This window comes from Triturus cristatus, chromosome 5_1, assembly GCF_964204655.1.
Source record: "Triturus cristatus chromosome 5_1, aTriCri1.1, whole genome shotgun sequence".
NCBI classification, from domain to species: domain Eukaryota; kingdom Metazoa; phylum Chordata; class Amphibia; order Caudata; family Salamandridae; genus Triturus; species Triturus cristatus.
The window spans coordinates 950,831,303-950,852,129 of record NC_140587.1 but is presented as its reverse complement, the minus strand read 5'-3'; the positions used below and the strand labels follow the sequence as shown (position 1 = coordinate 950,852,129).

At 46.5% G+C, this 20,827-nt stretch overlaps 1 protein-coding gene across 50 annotated transcripts in view; it reads right to left on the bottom strand.

Moving 5' to 3' along the window:
* The window catches only part of EPB41L3 (erythrocyte membrane protein band 4.1 like 3), a 904,669-nt gene that overhangs the window by 32,461 nt on the left and 851,381 nt on the right, over positions 1-20,827 (bottom strand). For 40 of the 50 annotated variants that reach the window (XM_085606055.1, XM_085606026.1, XM_085606030.1 and 37 more), the window contains one exon: positions 5,772-5,903. In XM_085606055.1, the coding sequence (XP_085462181.1) occupies positions 5,772-5,903 (132 nt within the window). The remainder of the gene's footprint in view (positions 1-5,771; positions 5,904-20,827) is intronic. The other 10 variants (XM_085606031.1, XM_085606012.1, XM_085606017.1 and 7 more) reach the window with 1 other exon arrangement.

Below are 20,827 nucleotides of genomic sequence, written 5' to 3'. Positions count from 1 at the left end.
ACCTGGGGGGTGCGGACCCGGGGGGCGGCGGGATATGGGCTCGCCGGTCTGTGTATGGGTCGCATACTTTTGGTGGTGCACTTTGGGGGTGCCTGGGCGATGCATTGTCGCTCATGGGACCCACCTCATTGTTGGTGGGCGGGGTGCCTCACGTATTATCACAACCAGTTACACCTGGGAGCGGAGGAGCCGTTCTACTACCCATGACTGGCAGTTATGCTACTGTGACACGGGGGATACGGTCTCGGGCGGCTGGGGTCGGCCACTGACCACTGCCCCAAGGCATAGTTGTTCACCTGTTGGGGCGATAGGCACTCTGCTGATTGGGGATGTGGGTAGTTTGGAACCTACGTAGCAGGGTAGCAGGGAGGGGGGGTTGGGTGGTGGAGTTACTAAGTTTGCTGTTGAGATATGGTGGGCGGGGGGGGTGGGAGGAGGGGGGAGTTCTTATTTGTCATGTGAATCCAAAGTGATCATACGCCGGATGGTGGGCAGGGTACACAAATGGTTTGAGGCGAGCTCCTTTCACAACCACCATGCACTGGGATAAAAGTCTTAAACTTATAACTTGGAATGTCAATGGGTTGGGGGACAAAATCAAAAGAAGTATTGTGCTACAACACCTTAGGCGACACTCCCCAGATGTGGCATTGCTGCAAGAAACGCACCTAATAGGTAACTCATGTAAAGCACTCAACAGATGGGGCTATAAACTGGTCACCCATGCAGGGTTCACTACCGGGTCTAGGGGAGTAGGAGTCTTGTTGCGCCACAGCTTCCCCTTCGAGGCTCAGCAAAACTGGGTGGACCCGCTTGGACGGTTTGTGGCGGTTGCGGGGAGATGGGAGGGGCGCGTGCTCGTGGCGGTGTACATTCCACCTGGATTACAAGTCCAATCCTATAGGGACCTGGGCACTTTTCTACTCGGACTTCCGGAGGGGCGCCTGGTGATTGGGGGCGATTTCAACGCCGTCCTTTCGGGGGCGTTGGACAGTCATCCACCCCGGGACATAGTTCCGGGACAGCAGTGGCTTCCTACATTTCTTGACGCCTTCGGCTTTGTAGATCTCTGGAGGAAGCGACATCCGGATAGTAAAGAATACACATTCTTGTCAGGAGCTCATCGTATGCTCTCGCGAATTGACTATATTCTATCTCCTGTGCAGGCAGACATGCTAACAACAGACATCAAACACTTGCCTAGGGGCATCTCTGACCACTCACCGCTATGGGCCCACCTCACGATCGGGGACCAACGAGTTGAGGGTATACCACGTATCAATCCTTGGTATTTGAAAGGGCCAGAAACTAGAGCAGCACTGGGCAGAGTCATCGAACAATATTTCCTCGATAACGAAAGCACTGTGGATTCCCCTGCTACTCTGTGGGAGGCGTTCAAGACAGTGCTCAGGGGCCAGGCCCTCTCGGTGATCGCAGGTAGACAGGAAGATAAAGAAAAACAGCTGAGGGAGATCGAATGTGAAATCGCTAGACTAGAGGAAAGAACAGGGGGCGGTCTCTATGACGATCTCACCCATCAATTGCAGCTGAGGGCGGCAGAATACAAATCTATAGCCACAGACGCGGCGCAAACTTTGGCGCGTGACAGGGATGGACGCATATACGATCAGGGTGATAAGGCGGGTAAGCTTATAGCTTGGCGCGATAAAAAAGAGAAGGCACAGAGGGTTGTCTCCGAGATTAAGAGTGCATCGGGAATTCTCCTCTCTGAGCCACACGACATAGCTAGGGAATTCGCTAGACATTTTGAGAGGGTGTACCGGAGAGACTCTGAGCTCACAGAGAATGACTCGTCCGAGTTTTTAGCAGACATTAAACTACGCACTCTCTCTGACCAAGATCGCGATGTGCTGGAGGGGGACCTCACTACGGAAGAACTGGCTAAGGCGCTAGGGGATCTTAAGGTAGGCAAAGCATTAGGGCCCAACGGTCTTCCTATTGAACTGTACAAACTCAAGCCAGACAAAATAGTCCCACATTTGAAAGCTATGTTCGATGACAGTAAGAAGCTCGGTAAGCTGCCGAGGGATCAACGAATAGCAACACTGGTCACCATCCCAAAGCCTGGGAAGCCCAGAGACGAATGTGCCTCCTATAGGCCAATATCCCTTCTAAATGCAGAGCCCAAAATACTGGCGAAGCTGTTGGCTAACAGACTCCGACCTATCATCACTAAATTAGTGCACCCGGACCAATCGGGATTTATACCACATCGGAATACAGCCCTCAACCTACAGCGCCTGCACGGAGTTCTGGGGCGTTGCCCTGGAATTCAAGAGGATGCAGTGGTGGTCTCGTTAGACGCCACCATGGCATTTGACACCTTAGAATGGGCATACCTCTTTGCAGTGCTTCAGAAGATGGGATTCGGACCCGGCTTTATAGGGTGGATCCGCCTTCTGTATGCGGACCCGCTGGCACAAGTAGCGGTCAACAATAAAAGGTCGGAGGTGTTCGCCCTGGGAAGGGGACCACACAGGGGTGCCCTCTTTCGCCGCTATTGTTTGCCATCTCCCTGGAGCTGCTTGCGGCATGGATCCGGAGTGATGTCTCTGTCTGCGGACTTCGCTGGACCGAGGGTTGGGAGGATAGAATTTCGCTATATGCTGACGACATCCTTCTCTACCTCTCTTCCCCTGCGCGTTCACTGAGGGTAGTGCTAGACATCTTTGCCAGTTTCGGACGAAACTCTGGTTTCCGCATCAACTGGAGCAAATCGACAATCTATGTACTTCACGGGGCGGCCCCCCCCCTTCCTAGAGACTTCACGATACAGGTTGCGGCTGAGGGATTTCAGTATCTAGGCATCTATATAACCACCGATGCCAAAGCTAGATACGAGAAGAACTTGATCCCTCCCCTGCGGAGGCTACGACAGGATGTTGAGGTCTGGAAAAAGTTGCCCTTGTCCCTGCTCGGGAGGGCAGCATTGTTTAAAATGATGGCCCTGCCTAGATTCTTATATGCTCTCCAGAACTATCCAGAGGTGGTACCACGGGCATTCTTTCAAGAGGTCGAGACCCTGCAGAGAGAATTGCTATGGGATGGCAGGCCGCGGATAGCACTCGGTAAGCTCACGCTCGGCTGGTACGATGGAGGTATCGCCCTCCACGACATCAAAAAGTACTACTGGGCAGCGCAACTGGCCGCTATCAACCAATGCCAATACGGGAATGGGGACGACCCGGCGTACGGTATGGACAGGTGGTTATTGCCCGGTGGTGACTTTACAAGAGCACTTTACTCCAAACCAACTAGGTTCACGCTTACCGGGCCCACGAAGCACGCTGTGCAGCTGTGGCACATAGTCACCAAAGCGTTAGGATCGGCCAACAGGCTCCCTATGGCCACCCCTCTCTGGGATGCTGAACAGCTGGGCACATTGGGGCGCACAAAGGGGTTTGACAAGTGGGACCTTATAGGTATCTCGCACATTAGGGACCTCTAGGGGAGGGCGGGAGTGATACCCTTCCCCACACTGCAGCAGACATACGAAATGGCTGACTCAGAGCGTTTTCGATATGCACAGATTAAACACTCCCTGCAGGCAAATATCCCATCTGGTACGGCGATGCCTGAGTCGTCCCCACTCGAGGACCGGCTGCTTGACGGGCACCTACCAGACAAATGTATATCGCTCACATACAAGAAGCTTATTCATAACACCCCCGATCCCCTCACCGCACTTCGGGAGAAATGGGTGCGAGATGGCCTCGAAATGGACGACGAGGACTGGCAGGTGGCAATCTCGTCGCCAAAGGAAGTGGCCATTTCTGCTAAACTTAGACTAGTCCAACTCAAAATCCTACACAGGGCGTACCTCTCAGAGAAGCAATTAATGATGATGGGCAAAAGCGCAGATGGGCACTGTAGGAGACGGTGTGGGATGGAAGGCGGGTTCATGCATATTCTTTGGGAATGCCCGCTAATTCAATGTTACTGGGGGAAAATTTTAAAATGTATGAGCGAGATCTGGGGAGTCCCACTTATGCCCGAGGCCAAGAGATGCCTATTGAACGTCTGGGAGCCCACAGATCTTGATGTGAAAGGGAGAATATGGGCCACTCTGGGTCAGATGATTGCTAAACGTAACATAGCACAGGCATGGGGGGCCACCGTGCCGCCTAAATTGAAGAAGTGGAAAGAGGACATGGACTGGTGTATGTTGAGAGAAAAAACGGTCTATGTGGCTCGGGGGTGCCCCAAAAAATGGATTGCACTATGGACTAAATGGAATGAGTACCGGGGAGGACTGTGCGAGCCCCCGGATGTCCCTACACCCGAAGAACATTGTATGTTATAAATACCATTGCATGAACTGGTAGGGATGCCCGTCGTAGCGGGGGAAATATATGCCAGCCTTTAAACTTTGTGTACTACTGTGACGTATGAAGCATATATCTGTAAAGCATGACAGTGTTGTTTAAGTTCAATAAACAGAGTTTTTAAAATAAAAAAAATAAAAAAACTTTAAATTCCCAAAAAAGGTATTGATTGGTATGAATTGGCTCCTGACACTGATATTTCAAGTGGCCTGGACACTTGTCTTCACTTCCTATGTGTAGGATGGAGAGTTACCGCTCTACCAAACAAACTGTTTTTCACTGAAAATATCATGCTTCACAAAATTACTTACTTTGTAACGCAAAACATTAATTTCAAATTAGTGGTTCCGTTATGATACACACTGTTTTATTGGTAAATCCGTGTTTAATTTTAACTGTGTACCTGGCGTGCTATGGGTAAAATGGCAAAATAAATTCATTATATGGGAGAAAAACACCCATGCATTCCACACAGAGCTCTCGTGAGCATTCCTCTATTTCTACACCAGCTATGGACTTACTCCTACACCTACTCCTCCTATTCATCCACTGACTCCCTGCACCAGGACGACCGTTTTGAGATATGTGCTTATAGTTTTAAATTAGAAATTATACATTTATTGGTGCCATGTTTACACTACATACAATACTTAATGACTGGAGGTTAACAAATAAATGCTGTTTTATTACAGCTGAATTTTCATTGACTGTTATGTTCATGTTAAATGATTTCAAATTTCGTGATTTAAAAACGGGAGCCTGGTTTTTCATTAAGGAATACAGCGAGGCAGCTTAAATAAGTACTTAACAGCACGATGCCTAAAGAAGTTTTTACTTATAGTCAGGGTCATTGGAATTATACCTTTCTGAAGCTGTGGTGTTTTACACATGCTTACGGATTTCCCACCTTTGGCACATAATCCATCATCTGCTGCATAATTTGCAGATTTTTACAATAAGGTTTGCTTCTAGTTCAGACTTTCTAAAGTTACTAAAAACACCTCAAAACTTCTTGCTGCACAGTGGAAGGCCATTTGGAAAGGTTGACTGGTCGCCTTTCAGTTGCCTGTTGCTGTATTTTGGTGTTAAACAGGTATTAATGAAGTGAAACTTTTACCTAGACAGTGTTAACATGCACACACATGATAGTATCACAAACTGTGCTGCATTAAACCACATAATTTGCCCTTTCTTTCCACATATTTGCTTAAATTTTTTCGCATAACTTGGTCCTCCTCGACCGCATAATTCCAGTGACCCTGCCTAATAATTTACTTTTGGAAAGTCCTACTGCTTTTTGCGTTCGTATATTACTTAAATTTCTATGCAATACAAATGTACTTTACAGCATACTGTCTCAAGTTATTACCACTGGGATGGAATGGCCAGGAGTATATAGAGAATCCCCCTTTAAAATATATTTACCTCTGATGACTCATAAGTAATGGTTTTCGTTTCCGTGTGTACGACCGGAACTTCCTTGGTAGAAATATCATGTCTCTCGTCTTGAGTCATGCCACCGAAACTCATAGTTGCCATCTTCACAACTGGCGACTGCTTCAAAGGGAGAAATAACAACATTGTTATCATTTTCATATTTCACAGTCATTTGTGAACACAAACATAGCAATTTACAGAAAAGGGTCATGAACTGAAACTTGCTGAGCTGGGGTATTACATAGTACTTTAGGCTTCAATTTGAATGTAATCAGTCAGCATCAGAAATGTTACTCTGTGGTTGCAATAACTTGTGTGGTCTTAATTCAAGGCAGCAGACAGAAAAGCGCTACCGACAGAAAGGTACAAAAAGGTAGCTGAGAGACTATTTGAAATGAAAACTGCAGGGGAGAACCAACCCTGCTAGAATATAGAAACAAGCATTGGCATAGCCAATAGGTCTCGCCTTTGGGACTATAAGTGTTTAGTTATGCACCACAATATCCTTGGTGCAACAACATCAACTGTTGCATGACTAAGCACTTATAAGGTCCCAAAGGTGAGACCTATTGTCTTTGCCAATGCTTGTCTAATTAGCAGTGCAGCCTGTCTGCTTCAGAAAAAGAAGACGGACTTACCTTTTAAACTCTTGGTTGTGATGTAGCGTTTGAAAGGTCGAAAATTGTAGGGGTGCGTCATATTCACTGTTAGTTGGCACCCGCATATAATCAAATGTGTGCTCAGGTATTTTTGTGTGCAACGTATTAAGAATTGTATAACCTATATCGATTTAAATAGAAGTGTTAGCAATGTACAAGCGAATTGCAAATGTATTTAGAGAAATGTATAGAGTTAGTTTATATGAACGCAATGTGAAGTTAAATGTAACGTGGCAAACGCTCATGAAGATTGCTTAAACATACATGGAAAGAAAGACGTAAATGTCAATAGCTTGATTTAGGCATGCTTGTGTAACCGAAGCAGTGGCCAGTAATTCATATATATCGTTAAGGAGAAAGGCCTGGTATTTTCTTATGTTAGCCGAGGGCAATAGGCCAAGAGGATTTATTCTAGTAGAGGTTTTAGGCTATAGTAAATTGCAAAGTTAAAAGATGTGAAGTATGTCTGCATTCCATGATCTCACTCCAGGTGCAAGGACAGTTGCTTCGTTAGTAGAGAAGTTCTTTGTTCATGAATTGACTTATGTAGTTAAAGCCAGACATGGGAGTGCATTGGAATGCGCCAATCGTAACTCCTAGTGCGGACGGTGTCTGGGACTCAAGGCCAAGCTGATGGACGATGGGACTGGACAGCGCTCAATGGAAAATTACTGAAAGACGACCCGGATGAAGAGGAGGTGCAAAAGGGCGTGTTCTGGGATTTGGGGTTCTGTATTAGGGAAAGCGCCCCGAGGGTGGAGGCAGAACAGAGCAGCCCAGAGCGGAGAAGAGTTAGGCGAGGAGTAGAGGGGGCACTTTATAGATCAAGCTCTCTAAGTGAAAACTTCTTAGGAAGTTTCACTCTGCCACCTTTTTCTCGATTTGAGGGTCTCAAGGGATCGTTAAGTAGGGATGTCATCTAGTACAGAGTAGGGACAGAGATGGTATGGTCCAGTGTCCCTAATATCGACATTGGCTTGGTAGTTTTCTACCTCATGCTTTTAGAAATTGTGCTTTTAGTTATTTGTAGCCGTATGCGAATTCTTCGTAGAGTAGCATTTGTGTTAGTGCCTATGTATTTGTTGTGCCTCGTACTGAGAAGTTTGTATCTACAAATCTTTATGCTGATAATAAAAGCCAGAGAGCCAAGAGATTAAGTCTTGAGTCCTTGATTATGACAAATGGCAGACAGCATTCTTCGATAATTGTGCTTATTCCCTCCACGCTATTGGGCAAGTAAAAAGTTCCATCCGACCAGAGTGGGTTCTTGTACATAATTGACGGATATTAAAATGGGCCGGAGCAGTTGGTAGCAGAGGATGGTTACTTCCGATAGCGAGGGACGATTAGATTAGATAAGGATAAGTGATCCTTGAGGCCCATAGACGATAAGTGATGGTGAATCATCAGATGGTGAGCAGGAGACGACGGCGGCAGATGAGCATCGACGCCGAGTAGCAGTGCGGCAGGAAGCAGCGGTTCCAAAAGTGAGTATGAACAAGATGAGGTGTTGTAGATTGCGGTGTTGATTTGTTGTGTGATGTCTTGCGGAGTTGATGTGTATGTTGAGTGATTGTGAGATCAGGCTTTGAGCGCGCGCAGCCTGGGAGTTGTGGTGTAGAAGACACCTGAGATAGATTTTGTTGACCATCCAAAGGAGATCGTGAGGTACCATCGATCACCTGGACCGAGATAGGGGGAGTGAATGTGTGAGTGCGTGACAACTTGACGCTGGTCGTGGGTTGTTGTATGTGACATTGAATATTAGTAACCTATCAGAGGCGATCTGTCTGCCCGGACGGGGACAGACGGTTGCCAGCCGAGGTCAACAATTTCGAGAGACTGTGGACGTACAGTCAGAGGCTGTGGACGGACAGCCAGAGAAGTGATTTAATTGATTACTTCAGCGTATGAATGGGACGAGTGTAGGCGTCAGACGTGTTTAGTGAAGGGAACTGCTGCGAACCGAGGAAGGTGACGTCAGAGAGTGTCGCGCTGTGATAGGCCGGTTGGTGTGAGTCGCGCTGTTATTGGAGGGTTTAAGAGCAAGAAGTAACCAGAGCGCGAGATCGAATTTGTTTGTCATGAAGTGGTTTAAAGTTTTACGAGAAGTGTGTAGAGGCGACAAGCATGTGGTTACTCGAGAGGGAGAAGAAGCCCCTCCCGAGGATACCCCAGCACACTACATGGCAAAGAATGTGGGATTACATACCATAGTTTGGATTGAGAATTGGCATAAGATTACACAAGGTGAAGGGGAACTAGCCTTCCCGAGGTATGGCTCCTTTAGGCTAGCGGTGCTGTACCAGCTGAAGTCGGTGATGTCGTCTTTAAGACCCTTGCCAAGGCCAACACAGTTCGAAGCACTACATGCGTGGATTCGAGCAGCGCATGATAAGGAAAAGGGAAGAAATCAGGAAAGGGTGAGGAAATCGATTAGGGCATTCCAAGATGCTAGGTGGGATGCAGTGGAGAAAAGATGGAGAGTGCAGACGATAGAGGAAGAAAAACTGTACCCCTTATTAATAGATTCGACGGGGATAAGGCATGTGAAGACACCGGAAGAGGAAAGTGATTCTGATGACGGAGTATTGGAAAGATTGTTGGAGGAGAGGCCACCTCCTTACAATCCAGAAGAAGCAGAGGACAGGTGGGGTGAGAGAGGGGAAACTAGAAGAGTAACAATTCAACCCGAGACTCGAGTAGAAGGGTTGGTCTCGTTTGGAACAGAGAGTCCACGGAGTCAGTCGGAGGCTAGTGGGAGGATTGAGAGAGAGATGAGGTTACCGGATGCATTGAGGGTACCGGTCACCATTGGACCGATTGTGTCGATTTATAGTCCGGAATCGGAGGAAAGGGAGAGGTCCGAACAGGGAGCAGAAAGAACGAGGAGGGAAAGCGAGGAAAGTGGGTTGGAGGGGGCAATGGCCCGACCTCCTAGCCCTGTACAATGGAGTACACCCTTGGTAGCGGTGTCAGATACAACTAGGGGCGAGGAGGAACAGAGACCAGTGAGGCCGAGAAATCTGATGGAGTCAAGGTCAGATTTAAGGTCGTGGGTACCATCAGAGAGGCATCAGAACCCAAATGCGGTCCAATCGGAGAGAGATCGGGCTAATTTTATGAGTCGTTCTGCTCTTATGGAAGCACCAGAAGAGAGTAGGAAGAAGGAACCGGAGTGTGAATACGATGAGAGACATGGAGCAAGTTGTCAGGTGTTGCGAGGAGCGTTGAAAGCAGGGATGATAGACATAGTAAGGCTCAAGGCAGAGGTAGATGAAATAATATATGGAAGTCTACCTCTTGAGAGGATAGTAACATACAACCCGGATGAGCTGTTCTTTGTAGCGAAAGATGTGACTCGTAAAGCACGAATTGCACACGAGAAATTAAGGGGATTGGCGAAGGAATATGATGTGGATTTATCCAAGACTATGACGTTGCAGGGAAGTCATAGGATGCATTATACCGAGCGGGAGCTGGAGGAGAAAAGGGTTGTTGGATTAAGGTCCCATACCAGAGAACTGATTCTAGCCATGCGAGTATGGCTGATGCTCGATAAATGGGAAGAGAGATGGTCTAAGAAAAAGACCTCTAAGGGAGCGGAAGGAGGAACCCCGGGTGGAGGGTTGCTACTGGCAAAGACCTTCCCCCTGAGGGAAGTGGCGAATGGAGGATATGTACATGTACCATGGAGCAGGGGCGATTTGGCAGCATTTACGAATGATTTTCCCAGGCTCAGGGAGAAGCCTGCAGAGTGGTACAAGCAAGTCGAGCGCTTTGTTAAGATTTCGAAGGTATTATGGATCGACCTGAATACCTTATTTGATATTGTGGTTCCAGGAGATTTGTGGAATGCATGCAAGGTTGCTGTAGATTGGCCGGACTATGAGCCTGATAGGAACATGATTACGAATGGTCCGTCACCAGCGGTGATGAGGCTATATGATAAAGTAATTACTTGGTTGAAATCGAAGGTTTCACCCCAAGACATTGATTGGGTGAAAATAGATAGGACAGTGCAGGAGCCAAAGGAGACGGTTCATGAGTTTTATGAGAGACTCTTGAAGGCTTTCAAGCAGTACAGTGGCCTAGACGAGTTGGAAACGAAGGATATGGGACAGTTCGTTTCTAAGTTTGTGTTGGGTTTGAAGCCAGAGGTTAGTCTTATGATACAGCAGCATTTGATCTGCTGGCAGAATAAGCCCGTGGATGAAATCTTACGGTACGCCAGGTACTGCATGGATGAGATTGAGTCGAAGCATAAGAAGATGAAAGATAATTTGTTGTTTATACAGATGCAAGCCGCTCAGGGACCGCCGAATGGGGGACCAGTGGTAAGGAGACAGGGGAACTATCAATCAGGAAATCAGAATGTTCAGGGGCAAGGAAGGCCAAGGCCTATAGACCCTAGGACTGGCATGGATGTAGCGATACTGAAAAAGACTACTGCTTGTCACCAGTGTCACCAGGTGGGACACTGGAGACGCGAGTGTCCCCTGAACCCCTGGAACCAGCAACAGATGGAGGGAGGAATAGCTCAGGTCCCTGGGGTGGAACAGGTACAGACGGTGACTACACCGAGAATGATGAAAGGGGGGACAGGCATCCCGCAGGTGCAGGTTCCACAGCCACCCAGGATACAGAACATACAGCAGGGAGCTCGCACTTATTTGCAGATGCCCATGTTTGAAGTAAGCGAGGAGAAGGATACGGATTTCCTGGCCCGGTTGAGTTCAAGCCAAGACGATGACTGCATACTTAGGGCCATCTTAGAGGTAGATCAGAGAGGGCCCTTTGTAGAAGCAGAGCTTGATGGACACCCTACTACCTTTTTGGTCGATACGGGGGCTACTAGGTCGACTATAAGATCGGCCGTAGTCCCGGGAGTAGCACTTTCGGGGGAAAGTATACAGGTTGTGGGGGTGGCAAATAAGAGGCTAGTTAGCCCTTTGACAGAACCGATTCCAATTAGGATAGGAAACTTCAGGGATCAACACCAGTTCGTGGTGTGCGATTCTAGTCCTGTTTGTTTATTAGGGAGAGATTTATTGTGCAAGCTCAATTGCACAATCTACTGTACCCCGAGAGGAGTAGAGGTACAGACAAGGGATGATGACGCGACCTTTAAGGTTGGGAATCAGCGGGTGTGCGTGGAGATGTACCCAGCTTTGACAGTGGAGGAGCTTCCACTTGATTTGAGGGACTCAGTTTCCATCGATGTGTGGGACCTAAGTGGAGAAGAGATTGGCTTAGTCAGGGGAGTGGATCCAGTGAGGATACAGATCAAGCCAAATGCGGAATTCCCGAGAACCCCTCAGTATAAATTATCCCCCGAGACGATTGCAGGGATTAAACCTGTGATCGAGTCCATGATTAAGCAGGGAATACTGATGGAAATTATAGGTAGTCCATGTAATTCGACAATTATGGGACTGCAGAAACCCAGTGGGAAGTTTAGGATAGTGCAAGATTTGCGAAAAATAAACGACATAGTTGTTCCATGTTGTCCAGTGGTACCGAATCCATCAGTGATCCTGTTTCAGATCCCATGCAAAGCTGAATGGTTCACAGTGATTGACTTGTGTCAAGCATTTTTTTCGATTCCCCTACATGAAGAGAGCAGATTTCTTTTTGCATTTAGACTAGAGAACCGTGTATTAACGTGGTGTCGTATCCCACAGGGGTATACGGAGAGTCCATCGATTTTTAATCAACTTTTGAAGAAAAGTACAGTACAGTATTTTGGGCACAGAATTGAGAAGGGTAAAAGAAAGGTGTCTCCAGATCGCATTGATGCGATTCTGAGAATGCCAGTTCCCTCGACACAGAGGGAAGTTAGAATGTTCTTGGGAATGGTGGGCTATTGCCGCCAGTGGATCCCAAACTTTTCCTTTGAAGCAAAGCCTTTACAGCGGCTGACGCGAAAGGACGTAAGTGATCCGGTACCATGGGACGACGACTGTTTGAAATCATTTCTGAGGCTGAGAGAAGCCTTATGTAGCGCTCCTGCATTGGGAATGCCGGACTACAACAAGGCATTCGCGTTATTCTGCTGCGAAAGAGTAGGTTGCGCATTAGCAGTGTTAACTCAGAATCATGGAGGTGTCCGTAGACCAGTTGCCTATTTTTCAGCTACTTTAGATCCAGTAGCTTCTGCGTTGCCCGGATGTCTCAGATCCGTTGCTGCAACGGGTGTCAGCATCGAAAGATGTGAGAGCATTGTGATGGGTCATCCTCTTACTGTACATGTGCCACATTCCGTTGAACTGTTGATGACTAGGACTAAAACACAGCACCTCACGAATAATAGGCTGACTCGTTATGAGCAAGTCATCCTTGCAGCCGATAATGTGATATTGAAGAGGTGTGCTGTTTTAAATCCTGCTACATTGTTACCTGTTCCAAATGTAGATGATGATGGAGATTGTGAGGACCATGATTGTCTCGATGTTACTGAACTATGCACCAAACCGAGACCAGACATTGTTGATGAACCGCTCCCAGTTTCAGATGAGATTTTCTTCGTGGACGGTTCATGCTTAAGGGACAGTGTCGGTCGATTGAGAGCAGCGTTTGCTGTATGCACCATCACGGGGGTGGTTGAAGCCGCTTGTCTAGAAGGAGTATACTCCGTGCAGGTGGCTGAGCTTATTGCTCTGACTCGTGCCTGTTTGGCAACTGACAAGATCCGTGTAACCATTTACACGGACAGCCAATATGGGTTTGGTGTGGTTCATGACTTTGGACAGCTATGGTCCCAGAGAGGGTTTATGACGTCTTCAGGTTCGCCCATTAGAAATGGCGACCATGTGCGAAAATTTCTTGAAGCATTGCAAGGTCCTGATGAAATTGCTGTTGTTAAATGTTCTGCACATACCAAGGGAAATGATTTTGTTGCATTGGGCAATAATTATGCCGACGAAGTTGCTCGGTTTTGTGCAGAACAGGGATGTAATTACACAGAGAATCACATTGAGGAAACTGAGGAGAAAACCGTGTATGGCAGACTCATGGGAGGAACTGAAACAGCTTCAGGAAGGGGTTTCGGATCAGGAACAAGACAGCTGGATACGAGCTGGATGTGAGAAAGGAGATGTGGATATATGGGTTTCGAATGATGGACGAGCGGTGTTGCCGGAATGTTTGTTGAATCCCATGGCGAGGTTGATACATGGTGCTGTACATCTTGGTAGAGACGCAATGATGCGAGTGTTTCGTCAGACTTGGTATAACCCGAAGTTTCGGGCGGTGGCTGAAACCGTGTGCCAGAGGTGCGTCACCTGTCAACAGATGAATGTGGGAAGGAGGACAGCTGTGCCGTTGAGTCACATAGGGAGGTCAGGTGGACCTTTCAATAGGATGCAGTTGGACTTTATTGAAATGCCGAAGTGTAATGGGTTGAGGTACATATTAGTCATAGTATGTGTCTTTTCCAGGTGGGTGGAGGCATACCCTACACGAAGATGTGACACACTTACGGTAGCAAAATTATTGTTGAGAGAACTCATTCCAAGGTACGGGTTCCCGACCTCTTTTGAATCAGATAGAGGAACTCATTTCCACAGTGAAGTCATGAAGTTGCTTTGTGCTGCCCTAAACATAGATCAGAGGTTACATTGTAGCTATAGACCAGAAGCTTCAGGGATAGTGGAGCAGGTGAATGGGACTTTAAAAGCTCGGATGGCAAAGGTGTGTTCGTCAACTTCCCTGAAATGGCCCGACGCATTACCTTTAGTCCTCATGAGCCTTCGAAGTGTGCCTGATAGAAGGACTGGATTGTCACCCCATGAGATTCTCATGGGGAGAGCGATGAGTTTGCCTGCAATACCTGCCACTGCTCTGATAAATATCACTGATGATATGATCCTGGACTATTGTAAAGGCCTTGCTGACGTGGTCCGTTCTGTGTCTCAGCAGGTGCAGACAGCAACGGTTCCAGCTGAGAGTGACCTGTGCCACGACTTATGTCCAGGCGATTGGGTCCTGGTCCGCAAGCACGTGAGGAAGAGTTGCTTGGATGCTAGGTGGCGAGGACCGTTTCAAGTGATCCTCATCACGAACACAGCAGTCAAGTGTGGAGGTTTACCGAACTGGGTGCATGCTTCCCATACCCGTAGAGTTCCAGCACCCTTAGAAGATACAGCCCCTCTCGAGAACGAAAATCCAGCTGAGGTGGCCGAGCCATCGGAGAGGGCAAGTCAAGCTGTAAGGGTTGCCCAAGCAGCTGATGGTGCACTGAATCAAGCTGAAGGAGAACGTGAGAGAAGCACAGAACCAGAAACAGGAGAAGAAATAAGAGGCGCAGTGGGCAGTACAGAATCGAGTTCTGCCGAGGAGGAGGAGGAGACCAGTGCACAGGGTATTGAGGGGAAGACCGGAGGTGCCACAGAAGCAGAAAGGGTTTGGCCCGCGAGAGAGAAACGGGTAACCCTCAGGTTGGCGCCGAGCACAGATCTTGCACCAGTTTCGGAAGAGCCAGAAGCAGAATCGAGTGACGAAGAGCATCCTCAAGGTACTCTGAGAAGATCAAAGAGAACTAGAGTGCCAAGTCAGAAGTACGCTTCACCGGAGTGGGCATATCCAGTGACTGATGCCAGGTTTACCGAGCACGGGAAGATTGAGGTCAATGACATTGGTCAACAGTGTTCCGTTTCTGAGAGTGGAAGTGTTGCTGAGAATTCCAGGATTGGAAATCGAAGGAATCCTGACCATCAACATTCCGAGTCCGCCATTTCTAAGCACCATTCGTGGTATGATCTTGGATACTTTGGACTTCCCGACGTTCACAGTTGTGCCAGCTCCACAGGAACTGACCATTCTTAAGCTCAAGATATTGCAGGGGGTCCTAGAACTGTTGGGACCAGCAGTTATTTTGGACTGAGTTGAGAGTGTTGTAAAGCAGAAAAAGAAGATAACCTAGACCCGAGAGGAAGAAGAATAAAATTAGGGATCTTCCGTTGAAGAACGAAGAAAAGTTAGGGAGACCTGTCTAAGTTCATAAAGAGACATTAATGAGAAAGAGACTTACTCTTCCAGAGACTGTATTGAACATTGAGTTTATTCCGAAGATGGCAGATCCTGCAAACACACATCGTAGGGCTAGATTAATAGTAGGCACATTGGTAGGGATAGTGATAGCCACTATATTTGCAGTAGTGATAAGTTCATACATGGTGGCCCACAGGCTGGAGGGGAAGGTTCAGGGAGCACCCACACCTACTACTCCAGGGCAAAGAGGGGTCAACATGAAAGATCAGAAATCGTTAAAGTTAAAAGAGGATCGTAGACTTCACATGGATTTGTCGAAGGGTGATTTTAAACTCAATGCTTATGCGAAGTTGTTGTACGAGTATGTGGATGCGATGGATGTGAAGGATTGCTATGTGTGTATGCAGTTGCCTGCTTCAGTAGATGAAGGTATCAAGTATCATCATCTCCCGTTGACGTATGGGATTTCTTGTAGTTTATTGCTTAGTCTATTCTATGACAGGAGGCAGTTTGAGTATTTCTTTTCAAATTTTGATACGGTACTTCCAGAAGTTCCAGCAATCAAGCATTTGAATAAGTACGACTATTATAAGAAAGAGGACAGACTCCTGAAGTATTTTAGACCTACTGTAAAGTTGGATACTGTGCATGCTCACAGGCATAACCTGACATGTGCATTGTCCGAGACGGAGAAGAAATTCATTGACCAGGTGGAGGACAGATATAGAAAGTTGACCCAGGCCCGAGCCACTGGAGACAGTTCAGTGGATTGGACTGAGGAGGAGAAATCTTACAAGTCCAAGGGAAGTTATGGACCAATTGCATTAGATGAAGTGCAGAAAGGGTATTTGTGTATTGGACGTCCTCAATCAGCTACAGAGAAGGTCGCAGTGGGACATAGCACCTGTTCTCAGACCTTCACTATGGAGACTTCTGTTAAAGACTTTATGCAAGGTGCAGTACAGGTGATTCCGACAGTGTATTATGTATGTGGGAAGAATGCTTATGTAATATTGCCCGCAAATTGGTATGGCATATGTTATTTGGCCATTATATTTCCGAAGATTTATCATACGGAGGACTTGGAGCTGTTAGAGACGAGACAACATTCTAGAAGACGTAGGACTGTAAATGCAGGTGCGGTGATTGGTGATCTATATGGAGCGATGATACCTAGTATGGGTGTGGTTTTGAATGACGTGAAGATCAGAAGGTTGGCGACAGTAGTTGATGAGCTGTCTATGAATACGGCGAGGTCTTTGTTGTTGGTGACTGGAGAGATGTTGTCGATACGGAATATGGTTATGCAGAATCGCCTTGCTTTAGACGTGCTATTAGCTAAGGAGGGCGGGGTCTGCAAATTATTGAAGGTTCAAGAATGCTGCACATATATTCCAGACAATACGAAGGAGTTGGGGAAGTACATAGACAACATCACCACTATCCACAAGGAAATTATGGATTTGACAGAGGAGAATGCGTGGGAAAAGATTGGACAGGGATTTGGCAGAGTGGGAACATGGTTTGCAAATTTGGGGAGGGGATTTCTTGGATCGGTGTTGAAGCCAATTATTATTGCTGTGGTTTGTGTGATTTGTTTGTGGGGATGTGTGAAAGCTTGGAAGTGGTATCAAGGAGACAAAGTTGAAAGAGCTCTTAGAGCAAATGAGCAGAGAATGGCGAAATTTCAGGATCAACAATATGAAAATCTTAAGAGAATGGAGGGAATTCGACATGGCAAGTTGATGACAAGTACTGTCTAAACCAGTTTCTGAAGAAGGGAGATTGTAATGGTGTGATGACAGATGTCATCAAAGGGGGGAACTGATGTAGCGTTTGAAAGGTTGAAAATTGTAGGGGTGCGTCATATTCACTGTTAGTTGGCACCCGCATATAATCAAATGTGTGCTCAGGTATTTTTGTGTGCAACGTATTAAGAATTGTATAACCTATATCGATTTAAATAGAAGTGTTAGCAATGTACAAGCGAATTGCAAATGTATTTAGAGAAATGTATAGAGTTAGTTTATATGAACGCAATGTGAAGTTAAATGTAACGTGGCAAACGCTCATGAAGATTGCTTAAACATACATGGAAAGAAAGACGTAAATGTCAATAGCTTGATTTAGGCATGCTTGTGTAACCGAAGCAGTGGCCAGTAATTCATATATATCGTTAAGGAGAATGGCCTGGTATTTTCTTATGTTAGCCGAGGGCAATAGGCCAAGAGGATTTATTCTAGTAGAGGTTTTAGGTTATAGTAAATTGCAAAGTTAAAATATGTGAAGTATGTCTGCATTCCATGATCTCACTCCAGGTGCAAGGACAGTTGCTTCGTTAGTAGAGAAGTTCTTTGTTCATGAATTGACTTATGTAGTTAAAGCCAGACATGGGAGTGCATTGGAATGCGCCAATCGTAACTCCTAGTGCGGACGGTGTCTGGGACTCAAGGCCAAGCTGATGGACGATGGAACTGGACAGCGCTCAATGGAAAATTACTGAAAGACGACCCGGATGAAGAGGAGGTCAAAAGGGCGTGTTCTGGGATTTGGGGTTTTGTATTAGGGAAAGCGCCCCGAGGGTGGAGGCAAAACAGAGCAGCCCAGAGCGGAGAAGAGTTAGGCGAGGAGTAGAGGGGGCACTTTATAGATCAAGCTCTCTAAGTGAAGACTTCTTAGGAAGTTTCACTCTGACACCTTTTTCTCGATTTGAGGGTCTCAAGGGATTGTTAAGTAGGGATGTCATCTAGTACAGAGTAGGGACAGAGATGGTATGGTCCAGTGTCCCTAATATCGACATTGGCTTGGTAGTTTTCTACCTCATGCTTTTAGAAAATGTGCTTTTAGTTATTTTTAGCCGTATGCAAATTCTTCGTAGAGTAGCATTTGTGTTAGTGCCTATGTATTTGTTGTGCCTCGTACTGAGAAGTTTGTATCTACAAATCTTTATGCTGATAATAAAAGCCAGAGAGCCAAGAGATTAAGTCTCGAGTCCTTGATTATGACAAATGGCAGACAGCATTCTTCGATAATTGTGCTTATTCCCTCCACGCTATTGGGCAAGTAAAAAGTTCCATCCGACCAGAGTGGGTTCTTGTAGATAATTGACGGATATTAAAATGGGCCGGAGCAGTTGTGACGAGTCAAACAGTGTTGCTTTTCTTTCTGGACTGTGCCCATGGCCTGGCCATCTGTGTGGAGGTTGCCAAAGTGGCTCAGTCACACTGGCTTCGCCTTGGGAGTTGAACTGAACTTTCGGTAACAGATAATTCTAGTTCCTCCTTTATTTCCCAGCTCTTGCTGGGCCTGAAGCCCAGTCTTTTCTGCTCACTTACGCCTCGTTATCTGAAACCCTTCTAGTGGTAATTGCCTGCCCACCAGTCAATAAATCATGTCAAGGCAGGGAATCTCAGAGCCATCTGAACTCAAGTAAGGCCCCTCTCTCTCTAATTCTCAAGCAGGGGGGGCTGGGCCTTAAAGAATTAAAAGCAATGAGCAAATGAGCAGTGCAAAATGTAAGCTGTCTCAAGTGTGAGCTGTGCAAAGAAGCTGTATAGGCATAAGAGGAAGAGAAAAAAGGGTGTGCACATGTGGGTGTGCTGCGCAAGGCTGGAGCCTAGCTCAGGCCAAATGTCCTGTTCTTCACTTTGCCTTCACTTCTGCGCAAGGCTGGAGCCTAGCTCAGGCCAAATTTCCTGTTATTCACTTTGCCTTCACTTCTATCTAAACTTATTCTTTAGATCAGAAAACGCCAGTAATTTTAACATTTTACTTACTGTAATTACTGCTTTGCTCCCCGTTAAACTTAAAAAAGAGAGGCTAAATATACCAGATTGATTTAATACAAGGGTGTCTTAGCATAGCTCCAAGAAGACAGGATACAGTGCCCTGAAAATCTGACATAGATTCAGCCCTTTTGGACCTGTTATACACCAGTGATCGAACATGTGATCACTGTATTTATTTAACACGGGATACTATTTATTTCCTGATAAAACTAATCAAAAAGCAGTGGTGTTTAATAGAATTCAAAGGAAGATATCAATCCAGTGGCTAAACTGTTTCAATCCCAGCTTCCCCACTTGTGTGATCTTAGTCATACTACTTTACTTCGTTCTTCCTCAATTGTCGCGATCACATTGACAGCACTTTCAGGTCATTCACAGGGAGTGAGTGCCCTGTTCAAAAATCTTTCCTGCATATGGTATAATAGACTATAATGTTGTTTCATCTAAATAGACAATATTTGCCATATTTAAAGGGTGCACACTTTCTCAGTTCACTCTTGTCATCCTTGTCAGGTGGGGAAAAGGCTTCATGAATGTTTAGAAACTTTTACTGAATGGCTGGCACGCAATTTAGCACAGTATATTATACTGCATTCAAACCCTTCCAAATGTTAAAGATACAAACCTTTCTGGAATTTTAAGTATCACATTTTAATATGTTTGTTGACGTAATTTCCATACAAAATAATGCTATTGTTCTAGGCTTTTGTTCTTGGGGCCATTCCAGACCCCTGGCTCAGTGGCCCCTATATATTTGCTGGCTTGCCTACCTCTAAAGATAGGGTAAGTGTGCTCTTGAGTAACCTGTGCAGGATAGGATCCGAGCAACAGCCATATGCTATACACTATCAGCTGGGGGGAATGGCATGCGCCGAAGCAGGAGAAGCTGTGCACAAGTGAACTTTGCAGAATGCGAGCTACTCTTTAGGGGAAATGCCGCCCCGGATGAAAGGTGTGCAGTTTGAATGAGATGTGAACAAAGATTGCCTATGCACACGCTTACAAGTAATATTGTATCAATTACAATCAGAAATGGAGAGAACATAAATACATAAGACACAGTCGATTAATCAATTGGATCGTGTCTTTCTCGTTTTTAATAAGGATCCGTTGCCCAGCCAACACGTGTTTCGTTTGGGTATAAACCCACGACTTCTTCAGGGCTCAGGGGCTGACGGGGAAAGAGCAATGTATCTCTCCACCAGTTGTAATTCCGTCCCGGCTGTACGGGAAATTGAGTAATGCCTTTCTTGTAGATTACAATATGGTAAATACACCTTCGCAATTAGACCTCAAGGCGTGTAAGATGTACATGGCAAGCTTTGAGCTTTGCATTCCTGCAATGGACTGTTCGAGCAGCAACACGTGTGCCAGGAGCGAGCCGTACAGAATCCGAGCTGTTGTAGACGAGAACAGCGTGCTAGAGGAGCTGTGCAGCAGGGCAGGCACTGGCTATAGGCTGGGCAACAATCAGAGATCTGACCTGCTGATCAGATGCATGGCTGGTGTGTAAGCAAAGCAATCTTCATGAGGAGGGTCACTGGGGACGCACTCAGTCAAGCAGATGAGATGTGTTGTCCGAGTCATCTTACGATTCCACATGAAT